Here is a 26,024-nt window from a genome sequence, read left to right on the forward strand (position 1 = left end):
TGAAAACATAACTTTATATTAATTGGAAAAAACAAACATGCTTTTAATTAACTGCAAAATAAAAAATACAAAAGCATCGTCATAGCACTTAGAAAACCATTTTATTTATAATGGTGCTTTCAAGGCAACTGGGAACTCTGGGGGAAAAAACGAGGTCAAATCATGTCGTCAGTGTTCTTCAGTTCGGAAAGTCAGAGCTCCAGAACAGTGGTTCCTAAAATGTGGGGCTTTAAACTTACTCTTGAAAGTTGTAATAGTAGAATGCACAAAAAACTATTTCGAAATTGGGGAGTGCATCGTCAGTTCCTCTTGTCATGTTAGTCATTGCATACCTTAGAGAGCGATTTATAACTTGTCAGAAATGTCCAGATCCACTAGCAGATATCAGCTAACATTTTTATTTATTTAGTTTTTTGTAGCCAATAGATTTTGTTGTAATTTTTTGGTCACTCAAGTATGACATGAAAAAACATTAGACATGGCAAAATGTATAGAAATGCATATAAATTAGCTTCAAAACAGCAAAATTTTCTCTGTATCATTTACAGTCTTGGTGCCAATAGACGTGCACAGGGGAGTGAGGATATAAAAAAAAAAAACAACGTCAGAGCTATTTTTTCAGAGTTCTCAGTTGTCATGAACGCGCAGAAGTCGGAGATTTCCGAGTTCCCAGTTGTTTTGAATGTGGCATAAACCTTGTCAGCATAACCGCTTTAACTCTGCAGTGCCGGATTCACCACAATCTGTTTAACATGAAATAATCCCCATGTGACCTATATAATACACCCCTTCAAATGGAGTCCATCCAGAGTTCAGAAGTTCAAACACTGGTCATCTAAGAGCCACAACAACGACAGACAGTACTCAATGACTTTATTAATAATATATGATTTCAAAATAAAAAATAACATTAAAATAACATTTTTGTACTTAACACAACTTGCATTGTATGGCCACATGGTGGCATCGTATGCCAAGTTTAAAATACCAAATCGTGTTGTTCTGTCGTTCAGCCCATGGTAGCACTATCACCCCTTCCCGCCAGCAAACCCTGCCTTGATAAATAAAGCTTACACGTACCCTGTCACAAACTAGGTTTCCATCCAACTGTCGACAGATTTTCATGCGAATATTCTAAAATCCGCATTTAAAACAATATGTTCATTTTCCCACCAGAGATGCGTTAAAATCAAATTGACTAGTTGCAAATAAAAGGCTGTGCATGATGACGTGGTGCACATTCAAATAAATACATGTTGCGGTTAAATTCCCATGTACCGAATAAAAAAATACTATTAAAAGTTTCCATCGCATTTTGAACTCTACTGGTGGTTCTAACCAAGCATTTTGCGTTATATAGCGAGTGTGCCCAATCTGGTATTGACACCTGAGCTCTAGCCGACGGTTTCCCAAACTCGGTCTGTTGTGGCCCAGGACAAGCAAACGTGTTACTACTCGTCAACTAATCATCAAATCCTTGACAAATTTAATCAGGTGTTTTTGTCCGGGGCTACAATAAAAGTGTGTGACGTTGGGGGTACTGGAGGACCGGAGTTGGGAAGCACTGGACTAAGATTATAATTATTCATTTAATCTGTAATTTAATAAACGGCATGCTTTCCCGACTAATCGTAGAGGGAGAACCACACGTCATCGCGTAACTCCAGATGTATTTATCAATATTTGCGCATAAATGAGTTTCCAGATACATTTCGTTCATAATTCATTTTACCTACACACAAATATCCCACCTTGTCCAGCGTTTTTTGTTTTGTCGACATTTGTAAAGTTTACCGAAAAAGGTTCTGTCTCCATTAGAACGGTCATGATATTTTTTTATCCGACATGTACTTTACTCGCATAAAAATGTTGGATATTTTTTTATCCGACATGTACTTTACTCGCATAAAAATGTTGGATGGAAACCTGGTTAGAGACACGTATAATAACCACTGATACAGAAAACTGCCCTCTGCCCATGCCACCTCAGATTCCTAAGGAACAGTCACCATTCGTTGCTTTTTTTTGTATTTTTTTCCTGTTAAAATCCAGAGTAGATGGTCTACCTTTGCTTTTCATACATTTAAATATATATATAGACTATATAATATAATTTGAATTGGCATGGTATCTTTTCCTATGGTGTTCTTATTTAAGAGATTAAGGGATCGAAATTGGATTTAAAAAATACAGAGAAATATTGAACGGGGGGGTGACAGTTTATGCCCGGGCTTCGTAACCATACCTCATAGAGTACGGACAAATAGAACGCTGCCTCACTTTGAGTTAAAAACACTCAAATTATAATAGGACATACACATAAAAATACTTATTCTCACTGAAAAGTCCACCTTTTCCTGCTTGATATAATTATACTGGATGATATCGACATGATTAGCTCATACATCAAACATATTCCCAACACCTGTTCCATGGTGTTCAACTGCAACAACTATGATACACAATACAACATTTAGGGAAGTTTTCCTTGACGCAACACTATAATTAACAGAACTGACAGCATGTTTCTGTATGTATAATGACAAAACATGCCAATACAAATAAAAACAATTAAATAAGAATTTTAAAAAACGTTGGCAAAAAATCTATTTGTATTGCATGTAAATATTGTATAAAATTCTTAAAAATACAGTTTAGATAATTACTTAAGTACTTAAGTCACCACAGCCAAAAGTGCAGAGGTACATAAATAAAAGATTGACTGTTCGTAGATGGTAGATGGGGTTCTCTCTGGGAGAGCTGCACAGAGCTCCCTGCCACTGACCCCTTCCCCACCCCCCCACACCCTTCACCTTCATGCCCCAACTCCATGACAAGGGAAAAACTGAGCGCCCCCGGTCAAGGGGTAGAGTTCATGAACTAGGACTTGGGAGTTAAAAGTTCACACACACAAGAGGACAGCAACGTTCTCTTTTTCCACTCGCTTGACACACACAATCTATCACACTCACAGATGCAAATTCATCTTAAAAATCACTTGCGGGGACTTGTGTTGACATAGGCACACCCAGACAAACAAAAGGGTGGTGGACAGAGCAGAGTGGATGCTGAGAGGAACATAAGGCGGTTGTTGTTTCACTCTAGAACAGAACCACACATTCAGAGTCCTCAACACCACAGCACCCTCACAGAGGAGAAGGGCCAGAGAGGTGAGTGTGCACTTTGCAGAGGCAGGCAACAGAACGGACATAACTATTAAAGCTATTAGCATTAGAATAAATACAACTGTTCACGAGGTGAAACAGAAAGAAAAGGGAGGGGGGAATGAAGCAGGGAGGGGATCACCCAAAGAGAGGAGAAGAGACAGCCCATTAGTCTGAGTGTGAAACCACAGTGGATGTGAAGGCTAGAGGGGCCACAGTAAGAGGAACATGTCTAGCAGATTGACTGAGTGATATGCCTGGTCTGGCACTGTCCCTTTCCATAATGATATGCCTGGTCTGGCACGGTCCCTTCCCATAGAAAACTACACCTCAGACAACAGAACATGAGCTATACAACCATTCATATTACGATCTGGAAAGAAAAGGCAATAATTTGAAGACGCCTGAACTTCCCTAAAGGACCACTGCTAATGCAGTGTCTTAGGATTTCTGGAAGGCTTATGTTCCTTATAACAGCAGAGATAGATCCCTGGAAGAAGCTTCAAATCTGCAGACAAACCGCACGAGGAGCATCAACTGATTTCAAGAGAGGGCACTGTTAAGATAAAACTGGAGTTTCAGGCTTCCCAATTAACATTTAGTCAAAGGAAGGACTTTGCTGTTTAACCAGTGTCAGTGGACAGACATAAAAGGCACTAAGAGGATAGTAGGTTTGTTGCTAGCCCTAGAAAATGAACAGGAACACATTCATAGCTCACAGGTATCTGAACCGCAATCCCAGAAATACTCCAAACGTATCAGTACAAAAATTAAATGTAAAAAAGTGTGGCCCCTTTTTTTTCTTGGATCTGGGAGACTATGGCTACTTGTCACAGCTTTTTACCCCCCACCACTAAAAAGGCAATTCAGAAGTGATCTTTTCCCCAGAAGTTGAGCCCTTTCATGCACATCAAGATAGAAGAGGGGAGGGGGTGTCAAGGTTCAGCTTTCAAAGAGGGAGTGAAGGGAAACTGAACAGACAAGAGATGAACCCCATCTAAAACACACTACCACCAACAGGCACGTACACAACTTAGTACCTGCATATGTGAAGACACTCTGGAATGGGACCCAAATGCCTCTCACAGTGTGTGTGTGTGTTTAAGGGCTGTTGCTTGTGCTCAAGCTTAAAGAGTCACTAACCAAAGATATCATCCCCCTAAAGCCTCTGAAATGCACGCCCAGACACACACGCTCGCCCAGACACACACGCTCGCCCAGACACACACGCTCGCCCAGACACACACGCTCGCCCAGACACACACTCTCACCCAGACACACACTCTCACCCAGACAGGAAAATTCCTACAGAGATATGAACTCCAGCTGAGAGGGGGGAGAGGGGAGGAGTGTTGTGTCGACTAAGGGAGTGTGAGTGGGGAGGGAGGAGATAGAGGGGGGAAGTATTGGGTTTGCAAAGGCTAGATGTGAGGGGGGAGGGCAGGAGGGGGAGGGAGAGTAGAGTGGTCGCATTCCACAGTTCTGCACACAGGCTGCTGTGCTGTTCTCGACAAGAAACATATATAATACGTCTCCTGCCAGACCCAGTCCAGACAGGCCAGCTCCTAGTCCTGTCCTCCAGTCCAGTCCAGGGTAGAGGGACAGTGGCATAGTTGCTCTCTCTTACTCTGACCTCCTCTCTCCTCCCCTCACCCTGTTCCTCTGTTCTTCTCCAGCGACAAGTGAAAGTGTGTGTTCTGTTGTTGTTCTGTGGTTTAGCTCTGTCTGGTGTGTGGCTGTAGCTTCTGTTACTACTCCCCCCCAGTGGGGGTCCAGGGACTGCGCTACGGGCTTGCTGTCACGTGGCTGTGTCCTCCAGGTAACTCTGTAGTTTGCGGACGGTCGTCTCGTCCAGAGAGAACAGGTCAAAGTCAAAGGTGGTGTTGGTCACGTTGAAGTGGCCCGTCTCCTCGATAAGATTCACTATCTAAGGAGAGGAGAGCACTTAGATGACTACAATATCAGATTGATGATAACACAATAGCGTGGCCTGATAGTGTTTATGGAAAAGTATGTTTTGTAACATGCATACACCTGACCACACACACGGCCAGTCATTGGTCCATACCTGCTGTAGGACGTTGCGCTCCCTCAGAGCCATCAGTCTGCGGTGGAGATCCACCAGCTCCTCTGTGTACGCCTGGAGAACAGGAAGAGAAGGCAGTTTGTGGAGCACTCCTTGAGTCTACTATTAGGTATATGATTACTGATTAACCAGTGTTTTCTACTGCAGTTTTACACCAGGAATGCGTGGAGTGGTGAGCTGGTAGTGATATATCTATAATAGTGGTGATAGAGCAGTATTGTAGAATTTGAACACTGCACTGGTAATATAACCACTTAAAACAGATGTTTGAACACAAAAATAAGAAACAAAAGTAATGTAAACTGTGATTATTTACCCTTCCTACCTTCTCGTATCCTTTCTTCAGCACCTTCTCTGGGCGGCTACAGATGTCTGGGCTCTTCCTGGCCAAGACCTGCTCAGAGAGAGACAGAACACAGAGACAGAGAGATGGAGGAAAGAGTGGAAAGCTGATAAACAGAGATCAGAATGGGAAGGATGGTGCTTTAGGAGAGCAAAAATGAACACACACCACCAGTCTCCTGTTGTGGTGCTAGGAATACAACACACTGCTTAGCCATCAATGATAACTACTGGTAATAACCCAAACGTCAACAACGTACATGAGCAGAGGTTCTCTCAATCTCTTCATTCAAAGACTCAATCATGGACACTCTTACTGACAGTTGTGGCTGCTTTGCGTGATGTATTGTTGTCTCTACCTTCTTGACCTTTGTGCTGTTGTCTGTGCCTAATAATGTTTGTACCCTGTTTTGTGCTGCCACCATGTTGTGCTGCTGCCATGTTGCGGTCATGTTGTATTGCTACCATGCTGTTTTGACATGTGTTACTGCCATGCTGTTGTCTTAGGTCTCTTTATGTAGTGTTGTGTCTCTTATGTGTGTTCTGTTCAAAAAATTTATTTAACTTATTAAAATGTTTAATCCCAGCCCTCGTCCCCGCAGGAGGCCTTTTGCCTTTAGGTAGGCCGTCATTGTGAATAAGAATTTGTTCTTAACTGACTTGCTTAGTTAAATAAAGGTTAAATAAATAAGTAAATATATATTAGCTCAGCAAAAAAAGAAACGTCCCTTTTTCAGGACCCTGTTGTTCAAAGATAACTCGTAAAAATCCCAAAATCTTCATTGTAAAGGGTTTAAACACTGTTTCCCATGCTTGTTCAATGAACCATAAACAATTAATGAACATGCACCTGTGGAACGGTCGTTAAGACACTAACAGCTTACAGACGGTAGGCAATTAAGGTCACAGTTATGAAAACTTAGGACACTAAAGAGGCCTTTCTACTGACTCTGGAAAAACACCAAAAGAAAGATGCCCAGGGTCCCTGCTCATCTGCGTGAACGTGCCTTAGGCATGCTGCAAGGAGGCATGAGGACTGCAGATGTGGCCAGGGCAATAAATTGCCATGTCCGCACTGTGAGGCGCCTAAGACAGAGCTACAGGGAGACAGGACGGACAGCTGATCGTCCTCGCAGTGGCAGACCACGTGTAACAACACCTGCCCAGGATCGGTACATCTGAACATCACACCTGCGGGACAGGTACAGGATGGCAACAACAACTGCCCGAGTTACACCAGGAACGCACAATCTCTCCATCAGTGCTCAGACTGTCCGCAATAGGCTGAGAGAGGCTGAGGGCTTGTAGGCCTGTTGTAAGGCAGGTCCTCACCAGACATCACCGGCAACAACATCGCCTATGGGCACAAACCCACCGTTGCTGGACCAGACAGGACTGGCAAAAAGTGCTCTTCACTGACGAGTCGCGGTTTTGTCTCACCAGGGGTGATGGTCGAATTCACGTTTATCTTCAAAGGAATGAGCATTACACCGAAGCCTGGAGCGGGATCGATTTGGAGGTAGAGGGTCCTTCATGGTCTGGGGCGGTGTGTCACAGCATCATCGGACTGAGCTTGTTGTCATTGCCGGCAATTTCAACACTATGCGTTACAGCGAAGACATCCTCCTCCCTCATCTGGTACCTTACCTGCAGGCTCATCCTGACATGACCCTCCAGCATGACAATGCCACCAGCCATACTGTTCTGTTAGTGATTTCCTGCAAGACAGGAATGTCAGTGTTCTGCCATGGCCAGCGAAGAGCCCGGATCTCAATCCCATTGAGCACGCCTGGAACCTGTTGGATCGGAGGGTGAGGGCCAGGGCCATTCCCCCCCAGAAATGTCCGGGAACTTGCAGGTGCCTTGATGGAAGAGTGGGGTAACATCTCACAGCAAGAAAGGGCAAATATAGTGCAGTCCATGAGGAGATGCACTGCAGTGCTTAATGCAGCTGGTGGCCACACCAGATACTGACTGTTACTTTTGATTTTGACCCCCCCTTTGTTTAGGGACACATTATTCCATTTCTGTTAGTCACATGTCTGTGGAACTTGTTCAGTTTATGACTCAGTTGTTGAATCTTGTTATGTTCATACAAATATTTACACGTTAAGTTTGCTGAAAATAAACACAGTTGACAGTGGGAGGACATTTCTTTTTTTGCTGAGTTTATATATTTTTTTTTTAAATACCAGTTTGAAGGATAAATTATATATTTAAAGGTGCTACACATAGAACTTATAACTGAATTTCTACATTGTAACTTCTGACAATGTCCATATTATAGCTGGCGCTAATAGTGGAATGATAGTGTTTCACATTATTACTTACCCGCCAGTGTTGTGATTGGCTGTGAAATTTGCCTATTGATTTCTCCCGCCGGAGCGGCGTCCACTATTAGTGGCAGATATATTATGGATGTTTTCTGAAATTACAACGCAAATTTTTTCTAAAATCCAATTTGTAACGTTAGCACCTTTAATGATGGGGATTTTGTCAAAGGAGATACAATAGAATTAGAAATCTGGAGCGACAATGGAGACGGAGAGAACAGTCCAGTCCTGGGAGAGATTAGAGGAGCCGTGCTTTACCTCCTTACTGGGTGAGCCGTGCTTTACCCCCTTACTGGGGGAGCCGTGCTTTACCCCCTTACTGGGGGAGCCGTGCTTTACCCCCTTACTGGGGGAGCCGTGCTTTACCCCCTTACTGGGGGAGCCGTGCTTTACCCCCTTACTGGGGGAGCCGTGCTTTACCCCCTTACTGGGGGAGCCGTGCTTTACCCCCTTACTGGGGGAGCCGTGCTTTACCCCCTTACTGGGGGAGCCGTGCTTTACCCCCTTACTGGGGGAGCCGTGCTTTACCCCCTTACTGGGGGAGCCGTGCTTTACCCCCTTACTGGGGGAGCCGTGCTTTACCCCCTTACTGGGGGAGCCGTGCTTTACCCCCTTACTGGGGGAGCCGTGCTTTACCCCCTTACTGGGGGAGCCGTGCTTTACCCCCTTACTGGGGGAGCCGTGCTTTACCCCGTTTTTGGAGGAGCTGTGTTTTACCTTGTTATTGGAGGAGCTGTGTTTTACCTTGTTATTGGAGGAGCTGTGTTTTACCTTGTTATTGGAGGAGCTGTGTTTTACCTTGTTATTGGAGGAGCTGTGTTTCTGTGGAGGTGGCACCGGGTCTCGACTGGGGCGGTGCGAGCCGTCACTGCTGTCACTCTCACTGTCCAGGCTCAGTCTGACAGGGAACAGAGGAAGAAAGCTCTCATTGTGCCCTATTTAGCACAGGGAGCCTGTGTATATAGGTGGTGGGTGGGCACACATTTTGCAAAAGGATTAAGAAGTACAATTGGTGTTTGCAGCTCAAATTATTAAAATCTTTAAAGTAACACCTATAAAGAACAGCTAACACGTACATATTTGCTAGAGACATACGGACACACTGTGTTTCATAACGCCACAAACATTAACAGCCAAGCAATGCTAATTTCCTAAGGAGTAGACTAACTGGTGAAAATGACCTAACTACAGAAGCATCAGAGGTCTATGACACAGTAACGTAAAGAGTGAGAAATTGAGAGAGACTTACCGTGAGTCCCGGTTGGGCGGGTTGGTCTTGACAGGCGTCCCTTCCTCAGAGCTGCTGTCGTCATCTGACTCCTCTGACTGTAGGTCCTCCACCATAGAGCGCAGCGGGCCTAGAGTACGTACACACCGTTAACAGAGAACATTTGCTAAATGCACATATTTGACGCAACACAACAATTAATTAAACATCTGAATAGCTCAGCCTAAAAGAGAGATATTAAAAAAATATTATAATAATTAGCGACAGTACCATTCCTACATTAAAGCACAAACCATGCCCCCTTAAGACAACCAATGTGTCAGAATGTCCTCTCCAGTGGATGTGTAAATCCCATGTTATCTGTCTAAAGAATGATAGGCTTACCTTGGCCTTGTTTCTGTCCAGGCTCAAAGTCAGATTCTGAGCTGGAATCAGAGCTGGAGCTTGAGTTAGAGGGACTGGAAGGGGCTGACTGCTCTGATTTGGATGAGGCTTCATCCTCAGAGTTGGAGTCGTCAGACTCAGGCAGCTTCTTGGGCTCCTTGACCTCCTGCGTGTCGGCCTTGCTGCCCTTGGGCCAACGACCCTTCTCCTTGGGGGGTTTCTTCTCTGGGTAGCCAGGGGCGGCTGCAGACGATGAGGAGACCCGGGGAGAGGCTCCGGTGAAGGGCCCTGCAGCTGTCCCTTTAGATCCCTCTGAGCTGCTCTTCTTCTGCTTCTTGGCACTGGGTTTAGGAGACTCCACAGTGGAGGGCCGCTTCCCGGGGCCTTTGGACTCCAGCGGGAGCCCTCCTCCTCCCCCACCGCCCCCTCCCCCCCCTCCTTTGGGGGACATGCCCTCCATCTTGGCCTCCTTCAGGGTAAGTTTGGGCTCTTTGAAGGCGGCCTTGGGAAGGACCTTGCCCTCATCTTTGACTTTGATCTCTGCTGGCTTCTTGGACAAGGAAGAGGAGGGCTCGCGGGCGCTCTTGCTGCTGCCCCCTCCTCCCCCGTCGCGGTCGCTGTCGCCCTTGGACCCCGCCTTGCTCTCAGAGTCTTTGCGGGGGCGTTCACGGTGCTCCTTGGTCAGCTTGTGGGGCTTGGGCCCTTTATTGCTGCCTCCACTGCCCTCTTTACTGGGCTCCTAAAGACAGGGACAAGTACACATGATATCAAACTCACATCCCTTTTCAATTAGGTGCTGGGCTGTAAATATATATAATAAAGGTAAGTATGGGCCATTCACGCAGGTGCTCCGCCACATATTTCTTGATTGTCAGCGAAGAAAGATCTGAGTGGGAGCATCATACTTGAGTAGATCCATCACTATGATAATCACTCTACTGTCAATGCACTTAGCCAAAGGCCCACTGAAGGACAAACAACTGATGTGAGCAGAGGAGAGCGAGGAGCATCCCCAATTTGACTGGAGCGCGGAGCAATATTCCCAAATGCTGGCACATCGGCCTTCCTGCCCGCTCTAATTTCACTCCAATAGAGCTCACTTCACGAGCTCAGGGCCTACCCGGCCCAGCATGGATTTGTAGTCTACTTGTGTGATGCTATAGACCCTTGCTTCGTCATGGAGTTCGCTAAAAATATTTTCATAAAGAAACTGATCAAACACACAAGTGCAAAATCAAGGTGGCCAAAAGCAAGAGAGGGAGTGCGGTGATGTAATGTCCACAACTAAAGAATCACTGTGGACTTCTGAAAAGACACATAACCCGAAAGCATGATGGTGTACTTAGTATGTGCACATGCTAAAAGAAAGGAACAAGGTGTGTCATTATGTGTGTCATTGTAGCAAAGTATTTATAAACAAAAAATGTAATCTCTTAAAAGTTTCCTTTATTGTTGTTCTATTATCTACACAATATGCCATAATTGATTTTGGTGCAATTGGCCTGGCAACTTTCAATTAGCTTTCTGTTTTGATTGGGTTATTTTGCCTAAAAACCTTTAGGCCTACCTATAGAAAATAACAACTCTGCATCCCTGCCCAGCCTGGCCAAAAGGGTGTTTAGCATCCCCAGTGGCTTTGCAAGTGAGGAGAGTATATTCTTCGCTACTGGCCTGCTCTCCAGGCACCATCACATGAGCCTGAAACCACAGACTGTTTCAAAAAATGAATTTAAAAAGGCACTGTAGACTGAGCCTAATAAGGCATTTTTCATTTAATTTGTATTTAATTCTAAGTCACAGCCTATATGCGCAATTTATAGACTACAATGATTTAATACAGCTAAATGTTGTTTAAATGCTGAGTGCTTAATGTCCTTGACTCCTTACCTGCCTAGTGTGTCGCACTCGCAAATGCTTAACAATGTATTTCTTTGTAGGCTATAGCCTTGAGATAATTGAAATAATACAGCCTAAATAATACATTTCCATTCCTTCTCAGTCTCCCTGTCAGGCTCCTGACTTATTTAGAGTGTTTATACGCTGTTTAATATGACATATAGCCTATTTGAAATGATCGCTTCTTACATTCACCATTTCATGTTAATTAAAATACTTTTCATTGAAATCATATGGGTTGGTTTCAATACTTCAAAACCAAATGGTAGGTCCAGGTAGTCACAAAAATAGATTGGTGTTGGTTAAACTGTGATTTTAATGAATGGAGCAAATTTGGAGCGGCAGTTTTTCTTCTGTGAGCGCGGAGCGGTTTTTAGCGGAGCGGTTGGAGAGGACGTGGATTTCCAACCGCTCAACTCCGATCACATACTAGGCACAACATGCATGCACATATCCATACGCAGAACACCGTCCATGTTGTACTATGATAATTCAACAGAGTGGTAAATGCTAAACCAGGAAAGGATGTTTGTAATCATGCAGGTTTATTTGGGATCAACTGTGACCTAGAGTAGGCATCGAAGTCCAGCTGAATTAATGAAAGAATCCCATTATATGATTAAAGGCTTGGGAAACAAAAAGACACACAGGTTTGCCGTCCCTTATCTCAACTGTATTCTACTCTCCTATTCTCCCTACCCTCTGCTGTATTGACTGGTTGAGCAATCCTATACACATTCCTACGCCTTCTTTCTTATCAGTGTACTAGGCTAGGAAGTGCTGCTCACCTTTGATCCATGGGAGGTTTTGGTCTTCTTGGGGTCTGAGAAGGCAGACAGTGGGATGGTGGGGAGCATGGGGTAGTCTGGACTGGGCCTCGACACCGCCTCTACCCCTTCTGGCACCACCATGACCTGAGAGACAAACAAATAGGGAGAAGAATGAGAACAAACACACCAGGGTTGGGGTCAATTCTGAATTGAGTTGCAATTTGCTCTTTAATTCCAATTCAATTCAACTGGCCACACCCCACAGAAAGCTGAATTTTATTTGAATTCAAAGGAAGTAGAATTGAATTCAAGGAAATTCAAATGGCTTGTTTATTCTACACATCACCATATAAATGTTTATTTTGACATGTTTGGTTATCAGTACCATGTAGTATAAGTTTGAAGAATAACATTTCATTTTTAAAACTCATTGTCCTAAAACAATTTTAAATAATTAAAGTGGTCTGAAAATATTTTAAGATCATGTTGTGGGTTGTCTATAAATCATTCATAATTCCCTTAATGTTTTTCAATATCAGAAAACATTTCCCAGAATGCATTAGATCAAACACTGCAGTACGGAAGGGAACAATCTAACATCTCATGACAAAAAAAATACAGTTTGAAATCCTTGCGTTCTAATCAAACTAATATGTGAAATGGTATGTGTGTATTCTTTGCATTAATAAGTGGCATTTCCTTTTGATAAAATATTTGTCAAATGAATGAGACTTTCATGTTTTAGTTCAATTGGTTTGAATTAAATTCTACTTCCTTCAACTCAAATTCTGCTTTCTGTGGGGTGTGACCAATTCCAATTAAATTCCAATTCAACGTTTGAATTCAATTCAACCCTGAAACACGTCAACAACATTCCCTCTTGCCATTCCACTTCCCACATCCACCCTGTACCCCATCCACAGCTCACCCCTCCAGCCTTGACCAGCTTGCGTCTGAACTCCCGGGTGGGGTTGTTAAAGGTGAGCTTCTCACAGCGCAGGTGATTGACAGGAGGGTTCCCCTCCAGGTTCAGGAAGAGGTCATAGTTGAAGCACACCTTCTTGGGCTCCTCCTGTAATTAATAATGAACATATCTAATTAGCCCCGCCAAGCCCTTATCAGAATATTATCAGCTAACAGTAAGAATAAGCGATTCCACGACCAAGTCAATAAGAGGCATACCTGGAGTGCACACACTGATAAGAACTAACATTCCACAATGGGAGAGAACTTCAGCAAACAGTAGAACATTTTGGTAAACAAATGGATTCTTTCTGATCACCCGCCACATTCAGAGCATGCCAGGAGTCATTGGGTTACAGATACAGGACACAGTAAAAACATTCACGGCAGATAAACCGAAGGCCTTTTTAAAACAGGCGCTACAGTGACATGAAGAGGAGTTTCAGCCAGACAGACAGCTGACAAGACACCAGCCAGACCAGCAGCCAAAGGCCCACTACTAGCATGACCAGTGTCACCACACACAGCCCCAGTATCACTGACACCTAAACCTGGTGTCTACACACACACACACAGAAATACTGTCACATGACAGACTAGAAGCAGCACATGAACCATTGAGGAAATTAAAACAGACATTAAATTACCAACCAAATGACATGAATATTGACCAACGACCCACAGAAAAACACCCATCTTATACAGATTGTGGGGGTTAATATAAACAAGCCATTGTAGGAGAACTATATCCGATTTGATTTCAGGAGAAGGCCTAGAGCACCAGAGGAACTCTAATCCATAAGGAATCACATGTAACAGTGGCCCAGATTGACACTGTTAACATAGTACCATTACAGAGGCTCTGACGGAGCTTTCACCTTGTTCTTGAAGTAGACCTCGATGGGCATGAGGAACCCAGCATAGCCCGACTCCTCCACTTTGTATGGTGGCTCCTTGCATACTGCAGAAACAACGACAGCACATCAACATACATTCAGGAGGATAACATCAATGGCCATTGCTAGACGGCTAATGGCGAACTAGTGCCAGCCTCCCATTGAGAGTCAGTCATTACAACCTGAAGCTAAAAGCTTATGGGAGCAATAATGTGCAATAACCATAATAACTGTGGACAACGACCCAAAGCTTTGCAGTGACTTAATGAGACGAGATGTGCCTGGTCTGGAGAACACATCATGTTTATTTAAGTTCAGCACAAATTGACAAAATCTGACCGAGCAACATGCATGCTTGATGTTGTAGGCAACGCTGTGAAGGCCTTCTGTGTGTTTGCACTTCACGCTACCGTAGAATCCATTTTACAATATTGATTTAAACTGTTGTCAAGGTGAATTCTAGGGATGTGTATCTTTCCCTTTCAAGACAATTTGATACATGGGCTCCGATACGTTTTAGTTTGAAACTAATCAGTGCAATTTGGTTTGATTAGAGAACGAATAGATGCACTAACAATTGTTGCATAAACACATTCATTTTCCATTCCAAATAAAAATCTGCTGCTGATGGAGCTCATGAGCTGGGCCTCTGAGCTGGATATGTTCGAGATTATTTCTGTGTGTGTTAATGTCTATGGTGTATGTACTAGGCAGGCACCTGAGCTGAGCCATAAGGCATCTACCACCCCACTACCATATTAGGGGGACAATGTAGCCTGTTTTTTGTCCCCCCCACTTTGGTTCTGAAATCACCATCACCCACTAATTAACTAGTATTTTTTGCAGATGAAGTGTGACCTAGTAATGTATCAATATACTGTATATCGTTTACAAATTAGCAATGACATATCCAATGAATATATAGCTAGCACAACTTTGGATTTCAGCCTCCATCTCAAAATCAAATGGGTTTGACCGTTTGGACGTTTTTAACGGCGAGATCTTCTCTTCTGGCGTCGGCCATCCAGTGCACCTTGCAAAAGTGATTATTGTCCTCGTTATGAAATTATCAAATTTACCCTGTATATTTAAAAATTACCATATACACGGATTGTTTAAAGCAAAACTACCAAAACTATTACTGAAGATGATCAAAATAAATGAGATTGTAAGCCAGGGTCAGCAGTTAGGCTATAGTCAGATGACAGGTGTCTCCGGGTAGCTTACTTTTATTCTGGTAAAACGTCATTTTCAACAGCGCATAGATGATAATAATAACCTAGCAAATTACATAGGTTGTCACTCAACTAATAAAGCGTAATATCACGCAAGCCATTTTATTATTTGAACGCTGAAGGTGCCGCGCAGATGTGCAAGATCAGGAACAGGCCGCCTACCTCGCATTGGTCAGCGTGCAAAGCTGTTCACAGCGCAGTTTGACTAGGCTACTGATATTGACTGGGGTTGTTTGGAATCCAAAATGACTTGTAGATCAATGACTGTCAACACAGTTGCATGCAGTTCCACCCTGAAGGAGTGGACGCATCAGTTGTCAGAAAAGATTAGGTATTTTCGGAAGGTAGAAAGAATGTAACGAGAAAAAGAAAGAGAAAAAAGGTGTGAACTGGTGATTCATAATGTTTTAATCGATTTTCTGACCTATGCATGCTACATTTGGATCGGTTCGGGGTCCATGGACCGATGCACTTGTATCTTAAACATTTGAATCGGGGACCAAAGTGCATCAGTGAATTGTTACATCCATAGTGAATCCCCTCTCCCCTCCCCAGACAAAAACAAACAAAGTAATCACAGAACCAGTTTCAGCCAGGTACGTGTGTGTGTGTGTTTGCGCATGAGCAAGTGCTGCTGTTGCGAGGGTGTTTTGTTTGACCCACCTCTCTTGGGTTTGGGGAAGCTCTCGTGCAGCCTGAAGACGACCTTCTCCACAAAGTGTTGTATGTCCCCCGTCTCAGGCCCTCGCACAAACACCATCCAGTCATGGGTGAAGCCCTCCGAGGTCACCTTCTTCCTCAGCTGGGCTCGATGTCCTAGCTCCAGCTTCACCTGCACTGTGCACTGCAGACACAAGGTCAGACATACAAAACAACTATTAGCATCTGAAATTGATCACTCATCGCAAGTTAGTAGCTTAGATAGGAAACAGTTTAGTTTATGGAAATGAAAATTATTTGATACTACAATTGAGAAAACAAAGTTGGTTTTTATGAGATGGTCACATCAGAAACTACAGACTGTGATTCGTTACCGAGAACAATGATAGTAGTTGAACGGACATCCAAATGACATGCTGCAGCGATCGGGACAGCTACTAAAGAGGGATTGGGAAGAGAGAGGGACGAGGGGACAGAAAAGTCACTTTATGTCCTGGCCTGAAGAATGTGGGGATTTGGCACCTTCTCTCCACGGTGCTTGTGTGCTGTGATTGAGTGGAGCGATTAGGGGACAGGATTGAGATGAGCTGTTCTGGGCTGGGACTCTGAGCCCCCCCCCCCCCCCCCCCCCCCCCCCCGGCGTCTCACCCAGCCATTCCGTGGCGGTAATGCCCTTAAACTCCAGTCACTACCACACCCTGGGTCAGTGCAGCAGCCATTGAGACCCTCCATCAACCAACCAGCTCCCCAGGACCACTGGCATCACCAAAACCAGCCCAGAGATGACCAACCATTCATACACCGAGATCATCACAAACAAAATAGGTCAGAGATGGTTGGCTGGAGGAAAAAGACAAGAGCACCGTCTATCCTGATGCTCATGCGATAAAGATTCATTTGAAACATTTATGGAAACAGTATGACGTTCAGTAACTTCCTTTGGTTCACTTCCCTGCCACAACAGAGAGATAACAAAATACACTGAGCCGCCATTATTGTTGCAAGTGACCCTCCCCCTGATCTAAAATGGATATTCTGAAGGGAAATGCCCTACTTGGCAGACAAGCAGACTCTCACAACAATGAACCCCCACGTGCCATGAAAATAACACCCCTCATAACCAAGTTAATCTCCACTAGGAGAAAAATCATATGAAAGACTCCTTTGATGAAGCACACAGAAGAAAAAAAATGGCAAATGTTGCTGCGCTCCCTCTGAAAAGAACCTGCTTCTCCGCTGCTCGAAGACAGCAGACTACTCTATCAACAGACCACAACAGGACACACCTGCAGCACATTGAGCTCTGTACAGGTGGGCAGGCCCACCAGACACCACAGCCCTTACAGAGCTCACACTCAGTCTACTCCAACTATAAAACATGTCACTATTCCACCATTTATCTGGTATGACCCTGTACATCTCTGGTGCATTATTGTGAATTTAATTGTGATTTCATATGGCACAAATTGTACAACTAGAGTACAGACTAGACGTCATGATGCACAACAAGGCACATTAGCATTCCTTATCACATTTCCAGAAATAAGGCATGTAGCCAGTGGGCAATTTAGCTAAATACAAATTTGTGATGGTCTAGATTTCACACACGATTATTTATTAAATTATTTCAGACAAAAGTCTACATCCCATACAAACAAACCTTGAAATGTACAAAAATACAATTCCTATGTTAGGTGTTTCGTGGCTGTTGATGGTGTACAGTAATATATAGTTTTCCACTTTGAGTAATCACGGTAAACCGGCTAAAACGATTAGTCCTTCCTTGTCGTCACATAATTCCACTGTTAGCACGCTTCAAAGGGGTAACACCAGACAGTGACATGTTCCCACAGGTGGATTCCATGAGTCAATTTGATATGGAAATAAGAGTTTGCATTATCATGATGAGCATGAAAACTCCTACCTAGCTTGAGTAACAGCGGGTCAGAGTTATCGACATGATATTTCGAAAAATAAGATGGCCTACTAATGTCTATCTATGGAAGTCAATGTGGACATGCATGGACGTTCTTCCATAAGTTTTCCTCCAACCAACCAGTGTCCAGCTAGCTGTTATACAATTTGTATCTCTAGGATTTTCAAATATCTTAATTAGTGCACAATCTATGCCTTTAAACTGGTGATGTAATTCCCGCTTTTCAATTCCAATTCGTCGCCGCTAGATACACACCCCTCCTTCCCTCCCCTCCACCCAGACCTGGAAAGAGCAATCCTTTCCACCGGCGTCTTGTAGCAGCTATTTACGTAGCTAGCGAAGGGCCGAGAACCCTAGCAGGTAGTAGCTCGTGTAAATTAGGTTATGAGCTGGGTAAGGAGTAAGTTATACATCTTACTTTCTCAATATATACGTCCATAACACAAAAGTAGGCAAGAAATCCCTTTGTGTGCCTGTCTGATTATGTGGCTAGCTAGCAATGCTGAGTTAAGCTAACGTTAGCCAGCTCGCTATGTCAAATACCGATGTATGCGATTGAGTGTGTGGCTAGCTAGCACAGCTCGTGAGCCAACTATGAGTTCGATTAGCAGGATTTTTTCGAGCACCAGGCATTCATTCCTGTCCCGGGCACAGCCTTCTAGTATTTTTTCCTTAAAAGTTCAGGATTCACGAGGGGACACAAAAGTCACTATACCTGATTCTCCATGATTCTGTGGCTTCAGTGATTCTTCTAACGTTATTTATTTACAGCGGCGTTTCGCGAGGTTATTCCCTGCTCCTCATTGTGTGTCAATTTCAGCCTAAACCGGAAGTCATACAGCACCCCTCCCCTTCCAGACGGCTACTGGCACGCAACCAAAACAGAAAGCTTTCTCATCCAATCAGGTAGGCAAAATATTAAGCCGTTTGTATTGCACCAACCGTAGTACTTCAGAGGGGGGACTTCTCACGATCGACAAATACAATTCAAGTATTCTACGTACCGTCTACGAGTGGGTTAATTCGTTTTAAATGGCCCGGTGCCCCGGGTAATCAGGGTTTGGACTTGTGTAACATTCCATTGGTCCTTAAGTGAAATCTCTACTCAACCGGCGCACTGGGCCATGCAAAACGAATTTTCCCACTGACAGGGCGCTTGTCAGAATATGTAAAGCAGTAAAGATGTTGGTCCAAATTTGGAATGCCTATATTTGATTAGAAGTTACATATATTTATCCTATAGTAACAGCGTATTGCCTCACAATTGAAAATCATATTCCAAAGGAGTTCCTGTCCTTAATTGTATGTATTGTAACGACCCTGGGTTTATAAACCAGTATTATAAAACAGTATAATTGAAACTGGAACATAATTGACATTTAAACATTTAAAGTGTAATCCAACACACTCATTTGTGACATTGACATTAGTCATATAACTTAATTACATTGATTTCTACTAATGGGTGAAATTTAAAAACGACTTTGATTTTGCTTATGGTAGGTTCTATCATATTTTTCTTTGGCGTAATGACGTCAATTTGATGTGTGATATTGGACAGTGTCAGAGTTCTCTCTCAGCCCTGGCCTCTGTCACTCACACTGATCCAGTCTTTGAGGCATGAATCAGGCTTTTTGAAACCCCCACCTGGCTGTCAAAGACATATAAATGTCACTTAGTCAATATCTATTTATATCTATGCTTCTCCACTATTGAAGTGGTCGCCACGTTTGATTTAAGCCATCACTGAAAAGGTTTTCAATTAAATTGTATAAAATGTACAAACACACGCACACACACACATAGATCATTCATAAGGGTTGTTGTTACCCAATATGTAAGTCATACATATGTCACTCACACTGATCCAGTCTTTGAGGCATGAATCAGGCTTTTTGAAACCCCCACCTGGCTGTCAAAGACATATAAATGTCACTTAGTCAATATCTATTTATATCTATGCTTCTCCACTATTGAAGTGGTCGCCACGTTTGATTTAAGCCATCACTGAAAAGGTTTTCAATTAAATTGTATAAAATGTACAAACACACGCACACACACACATAGATCATTCATAAGGGTTGTTGTTACCCAATATGTAAGTCATACATAAAGTCAATGGTTGTTACATATTTACAACTTTACAGGGGCTTTCAAAATAAATAAATACATATTCTAATCTGTACACTAGATGTCACTATTGCTGCTGACAGTTAACGGTGACATGTATCATATTCTTGCCCCAATTTCTTTGTGTCAGAAATCTACTGTATCTTTCAGGTAGGAATATGGCTTTGAAAAAATGTCTACAATGTACCAAATTATTTTACGTTTCTAGTTCATACTCTATTTATTTTCTTTCGGGGGGATTTCTGGTGGGTTTTCATTTTCCAGATATTTGTTCTTTTAGTAATGATCCTGAAACAAAACTCTGTAGAGGTAGCAAAAATATAAAAGGTTTCAACCTACTAGATTAATTTCTTTGCATTATGTCTAATGCTCAATAGATTGTTCAAAACACCATCCTGAGTTCCAATTCATATAAGGAAATCAGTCAATTGAAATAAATTAATTCGGCCCTAATCTATACATTTCACTTGACTGGGCAGGGGAGCCAGGCCCAGCCAATCAGAATCAGTTTTTCCCCACAAAAGGGCTTTATAACAGACAGAAATACTCCTCAGTTTCATCGGCTGTCCGGGCCCTGGTCTCAGATGATCCCGCAGGTGAAGAAGACGCATGTGGATGCCCTGGGCTGGCGTGGTTACATGTCGTCTGTGGTTGTGAAGTCGGTTGGACTTACTGCCAAGTTCTCAAAAATGACATTGGTGGCTCATGGTGGAGAAATTAACATAAAATTATCTGGCAACAGCTCTGGAGAACATTCCTGTAGTCGGCATGCCAATTGCACACTCCCTCAAAACTTGAGATATCTGTGGCACTGTGTTGTGTGACAAAACTGCATATTTTAGAGTGGCCTTTTATTGTCCCCAGCACAAGGTGCACCTGAGTAATGGTCATGCTGTTTAATCAGCTTCTTGATATGCCACACCTGTCAGGTGGATGGATTATTTTAGCAAAGGAGAAATTCTCCTTAACAGAGATGTTAACAAATTTGTGCACAAAATGTGATGTGAGAGAAATAAGCTTTTTGTGCATATGGAAACATTTATGGGATCTTTTATTTCAGTTCATGAAACATGGAACCAACACTTTACATGTTAGGTTTATATATTTTTTCAGTATATTTAGAAACGTCTCAAATTCATCAATGCATTTAACTCAGTAACCGTTAATCTTATTCATATACACATTTAATTGATCTCATAGATGTAGAATCCCACACATAACAAACCTTGAGATGGTCCTTACATTTTCTGTAATAACATCATAAAATACTTTGAGAAACCTGAGAGAGATAACCAATACTTAAATGAATACATCTTAAGATCTCTGAACCAAGACAAACATTTATGTGGTTGTATAAAATGTGTTAAACTTAGTTTAGTTCAGATCACACATAATATGATATTATCCCTGAAAAGGATGACAAATGTAAAGTTGTAGGTTATATAAACACACTCTACAAGCCCTTTACCCCTAAAATGGTGTGGTTGTGATTCAGCCCTACATCTAATCAAAGCTGTATTTTTGGGGTTGAAATAATCTCCATTCTCATCACTACAAAGACAATCACATTATTATACCAAAACACAGATATATACAAAATTGTTTTATAAAACATGATGTGCAGAGAATATCCATGCATATATGGACGCAAATAACAGATGAGTGCATTGATCAATTCACACAAAATGCATAGAAAAACATACACACATTAACTCTTGTTTAATTCTTTAACAAGTGCAAACCAAACAGAATATGCAAACATCGAAGTTGATGACCTGAGTGGCATTGATTCTGATATATCAAATAAGGAGCAATCTTATGAATTGCAACCATTTCTCAAAACGGAGTCACTGCTAAGTAAAAAGAAAGGCACTGCATTTGACACTTTTCCTTGCACGGCACTACATAGCACATTTCATCACCACTGCCATCAAGTTGTCTCTTGGAGAAGTTGAACGTTCTCTAACATCTTTTCTGAGTCTTGGTGGTTCCTTTCAGGACGATGTAAGGCAAGCCCAGGACACAGTTGTCACTGGGCCAGTACTGAAGGCCTGGCAGGGAGTAAGGTATCTCATAGTTGGCATCCAAGTAGGCTATCAGGGTGCTTGCGTAGGCTACAGCGATCACAATCAGAATGTGCCTAGAGGGTGAATAGAAACATGTCAGTCTGTTGATGATTATTCACAACATCAAAGAGAGAATATTATATCTAACTTCTGTTCACATCCTATCCCCTACTTTTACCAGATGCCATACAGGTAGCAGAAGTTGAGCTTTTGCCAGAGGATGCATCCGAAACAGTCACTGATCCAGTAGATGATTGCCATCCCCCACAGGCCAACACCAGACCAGCATAACCGTAGCACCTATTGGTCAGTACAGCTGTGAGTGGGGAGAATAAAGCAGAGCGATAAACACAGAGAGAGTGAGAGAATGAGCGAGAGAGGAACAGAAAGCAGTTATCAGACAGTGAACTGATGGAGTGATAGAATGTGCACTGGACAGTAATGTACAGTACAATAATGAGAGGTATTGCCTTACATCCTCATCTCCAGACCCAATGAGTAGGTGATGTAGAGGGCAAGGCAGTTGAGGACGTAGGCGTTGGCAGTGGGTTTGACAAAGGAGCACAGGGTGGGCCCTTTTCAAAGTTCAATTGGGATTATGTTCACACTCTCATTAATATTGCATTAATCTTTTCCCACCCTTTACTTTAATATTAACACAGTGTTAATGGGAGACTCATTCAGAAAGCTAGGAAGCCCCTCTCTCCGACTGGCTGGTGAATATAGCATACTGCAGGCTGCTCCTGGCCTGGTTGTCAGGCTCCTGGCTTAGCATGGCTTCTGTTTCAACCTGGCGTGCCCTGTAAAAAGATCCTGTCATTGTCTCCTGCCTTATTAACAGCCTACAGTACGTACTGCCGTTTGTTCCCTATAGAGAGAACAACCGCATGATCCTGTAGCAGGGAGATCTAAACACACATGGACGCTGCCCCATGGTTACATTGAATAGAGACAGGAAGGTGAAACACGGTATATGCTACTTCCAGTATTCACAGATAATGTTTTGGCTGCAGAAGCCTTGAGCAGGTGTTATGGTGGCCAACCTGTCATTGATGAAGCATGGGAATACCCTGCGTGAGAACCAGAGGGCGTAGCAGAGCCCCAGCACCCACAGGATGGACTGCTCATCCAGCATCTGGCCCATGAAGCTCAGAGTCATGTGGAAGTAGGCAGAGAAGAGACCTGTAGGGAGGGGACACACATTGATGCCCAGTTCTTAAATGGCCCCTAGCCCCGGCCCTACCCAGTATCTAAAGCAGACCGATGAGGGCACCTTGGGAGTGGAGTTATAACTTAATGAAGGTTGTCCTGGTGTTTGGAGAGAAGAGTGGACACACCCACAAAGATCATCATGATCCAGACCAGGTGTACAGCCAGGTTCCTCTCCCTGGCGTAGGGGTGCAGCAGGTACAGCATGATGGGGGAGATCACAAAGAAGAACAGACTGCTCATCTGGAGAAACAGAAAGGAGTGTTCTAAAAGAGGGATTCACAATGTATTGCAGTGAGTGATGCACCTGTCCACTACATCTATCATCATTGTGGCCATAAAAGATGGTCCTCCGCAAACAAATAAAATACAACAATACATTAGACAAGTGCACAGCAATGGAGTTTTAAAAAGGCACAGTAAGCACAGAGGTGTATATCTCAGCTGGATATTGTAAGAAATAAATCATGTTCACTTACAGTGTACTTCAGAGTGCCTGTAGTTCGCCTCACACCAGTCCAAATCTGAGCTTTCATAGGAGAACACATCATCTTCTCACTAGACTAGAACCCTGAGGGGGAGAAAGAAAGAATAGAGGAAGACCATTCAGGCCATTATTTTCTGTTACTTTCAGAGTTTCCAGCATACAACACAGTGTGACTAACAATGTGGATGTAGCCTTTTTCAAAGACTCCACATGCTCATCCACTTTTTGAAGACTCCATAACAGGGACTGGCTCAAGTGAAATGTCTGTTGTCTGTTTGTCCCCCGTTGAAAAGATAAGCAAATATCCAGGTGTAGGTGTCTTGTCATGGGCTTCTTAAACCACAGTCACCAAAATGGATGCTTCAGTGTTGCTGTTGTTGTTCTGAATGTCACAATCCAATTATAATAAAGATAAATTATATGAGCTATTGTTGTTCAAAGATTATATTATAAATAGATGACTAACAGAGTAGGAAGGACTGTCAATGCACACTGTTCTGCTTCAACCATCCATACTGCAATCATGTGATGCTCTACAATTAGCTTTGACCCAAAGCAAATATCTTATCACCATGTATGCAAGTAGGTTGCAAAAGACCTTGCATCGACAGACTCAATAATACAAGTCATAAATCATGAAATTGTCATCATCAAAACACCTGTCACCTGTGGTTATACATTATATTGACAACAAAACAGCACGTGTTTATATGGAATTGTATATGACCACCATCTCAGATGACTAGATAAAATCGATATAGAGCTTACCTCCAATTTTGTAATCCAAACACAACTACTTTCTTCTCCAAGTGGCATGTGGATTTTAATAGGGGACAAAATTCTCCCGATCCAGTTGCACTAGTCTTGACTGTGACTTCACGCCCTGGTCTGGCAAGAAATACTATTGTTAAATTGACACATTCCCGGTGCCTTTGTTATATTACAACCTGTCAGTTCAATTTAGGCTTTAAGTTGAATGGAAACCAAATGAGCATGGGTAAGCTTTACTCATGAACGTAAAACCTGATATCCAAACTTCGCAACAGGCAACACGCTGTGATAAAAAAATATATATAACTAAAACCTACAATATTAAAGCATTAAGTCATTCCTTATTGGGCATAGTTTGAAATTATACTAATTAAAGCAAATACACATACATGCGTAAATGGCAAAAGCTGCGGCTATTCATATTCTCAATGGGCCAGGTGTACCCGCAGGGATGGCACAAGCGCATGAGTGTGAGGCCACATTGGTCCGATGTCGTCATGCCCTTTGCTTTTGACGGACGGCATATCTTATATAAGCAAGAAGATTCCTGACAATGTTAATTGAAACTTTTGTGCCAGGGAGGTGAGTCGGCATAACTACACTGCTCAAAAAAATAAAGGGAACACTTAAACAACACAATGTAACCCCAAGTCAATCACACATCTGTGAAATCAAACTGTCCACTTAGGAAGCAACACTGATTGACAATACATTTCACATGCTGTTGTGCAAATGGAATAGACAAAAGGTGGAAATTATAAGCAATTAGCAAGACACCCCCAATAAAGGAGTGGTTCTGCAGGTGGTGAACACAGACCACTTCTCAGTTCCTATGCTTCCTGGCTGATGTTTTGGTCACTTTTGAATGCTGGCGGTGCTTTCACTCTAGTGGTAGCATGAGACGGAGTCTACAACCCACACAAGTGGCTCAGGTAGTGCAGCTCATCCAGGATGGCACATCAATGCGAGCTGTGGCAAGAAGGTTTGCTGTGTCTGTCAGCGTAGTGTCCAGAGCATGGAGGCGCTACCAGGAGACAGGCCAGTACATCAGGAGACGTGGAGGAGGCCGTAGGAGGGCAACAACCCAGCAGCAGGACCGCTCCCTCCGCCTTTGTGCAAGGAGGAGCACTGCCAGAGCCCTGCAAAATGACCTCCAGCAGGCCACAAATGTGCATGTTCAAAGATGATGGTACAGAAAAAATACAAAAAAACTAAAATGTTTTTTTCTTTGTATTATCTTTTACCAGATCTAATGTGTTATATTCTCCTACATTAATTTCACATTTCCACAAACTTCAAAGTGTTTCCTTTCAAATTGAAAAAAAGGGATGGATCCTTAAGAGGTTTTTAACATGCACCCCATAGCTATTTGTATGGCTGTATTCAGGAAGTATGTAGTCTGCTCATAACAGAACATGTAGTTTTATCGTCAAGGCATGTTTTTATAAAACATACTTGCTGCATGCTT

The 26,024-nt window shown here is 43.0% G+C and overlaps 2 protein-coding genes across 5 annotated transcripts; both read right to left on the minus strand.

Annotated features, from left to right (window-relative positions):
• Positions 1-856: 856 nt before the first annotated feature.
• Positions 857-18,748, minus strand: LOC139578398 (protein ENL-like). Of its 4 annotated transcripts, none has more exons than XM_071405917.1 (12): positions 18,609-18,730; positions 16,332-16,394; positions 15,961-16,141; positions 14,045-14,127; positions 13,132-13,275; positions 12,222-12,347; positions 9,538-10,276; positions 9,175-9,283; positions 8,724-8,823; positions 5,576-5,644; positions 5,233-5,304; positions 857-5,091 (listed from the first exon to the last, which is right to left on the minus strand). In XM_071405917.1, exons 2-12 carry the CDS (start codon positions 16,359-16,361, stop codon positions 4,963-4,965), a joined length of 1,782 nt encoding a protein of 593 aa, XP_071262018.1. In that variant the 5' UTR covers positions 16,362-16,394; positions 18,609-18,730; the 3' UTR covers positions 857-4,962. The 4 variants fall into 4 exon arrangements, with proteins under 4 accessions (XP_071262018.1, XP_071262017.1, XP_071262020.1 ...); XM_071405916.1 differs by having other exon boundaries at positions 5,567-5,644; XM_071405919.1 differs by lacking the exon at positions 16,332-16,394 and having other exon boundaries at positions 18,609-18,748.
• Positions 18,749-21,052: 2,304 nt separating this feature from the next.
• LOC139579667 (alkaline ceramidase 1-like) lies at positions 21,053-24,797 on the minus strand. The gene is made up of 10 exons (XM_071408520.1): positions 24,794-24,797; positions 23,778-23,849; positions 23,726-23,742; positions 23,427-23,541; positions 23,070-23,271; positions 22,941-22,957; positions 22,565-22,664; positions 22,499-22,520; positions 22,268-22,389; positions 21,053-22,163 (listed from the first exon to the last, which is right to left on the minus strand). Exons 1-10 carry the CDS (start codon positions 24,795-24,797, stop codon positions 21,986-21,988), a joined length of 849 nt encoding a protein of 282 aa, XP_071264621.1. The 3' UTR covers positions 21,053-21,985.
• Positions 24,798-26,024: the final 1,227 nt, after the last annotated feature.

This window comes from Salvelinus alpinus, chromosome 6 (genome assembly GCF_045679555.1).
Source record: "Salvelinus alpinus chromosome 6, SLU_Salpinus.1, whole genome shotgun sequence".
NCBI classification, from domain to species: domain Eukaryota; kingdom Metazoa; phylum Chordata; class Actinopteri; order Salmoniformes; family Salmonidae; genus Salvelinus; species Salvelinus alpinus.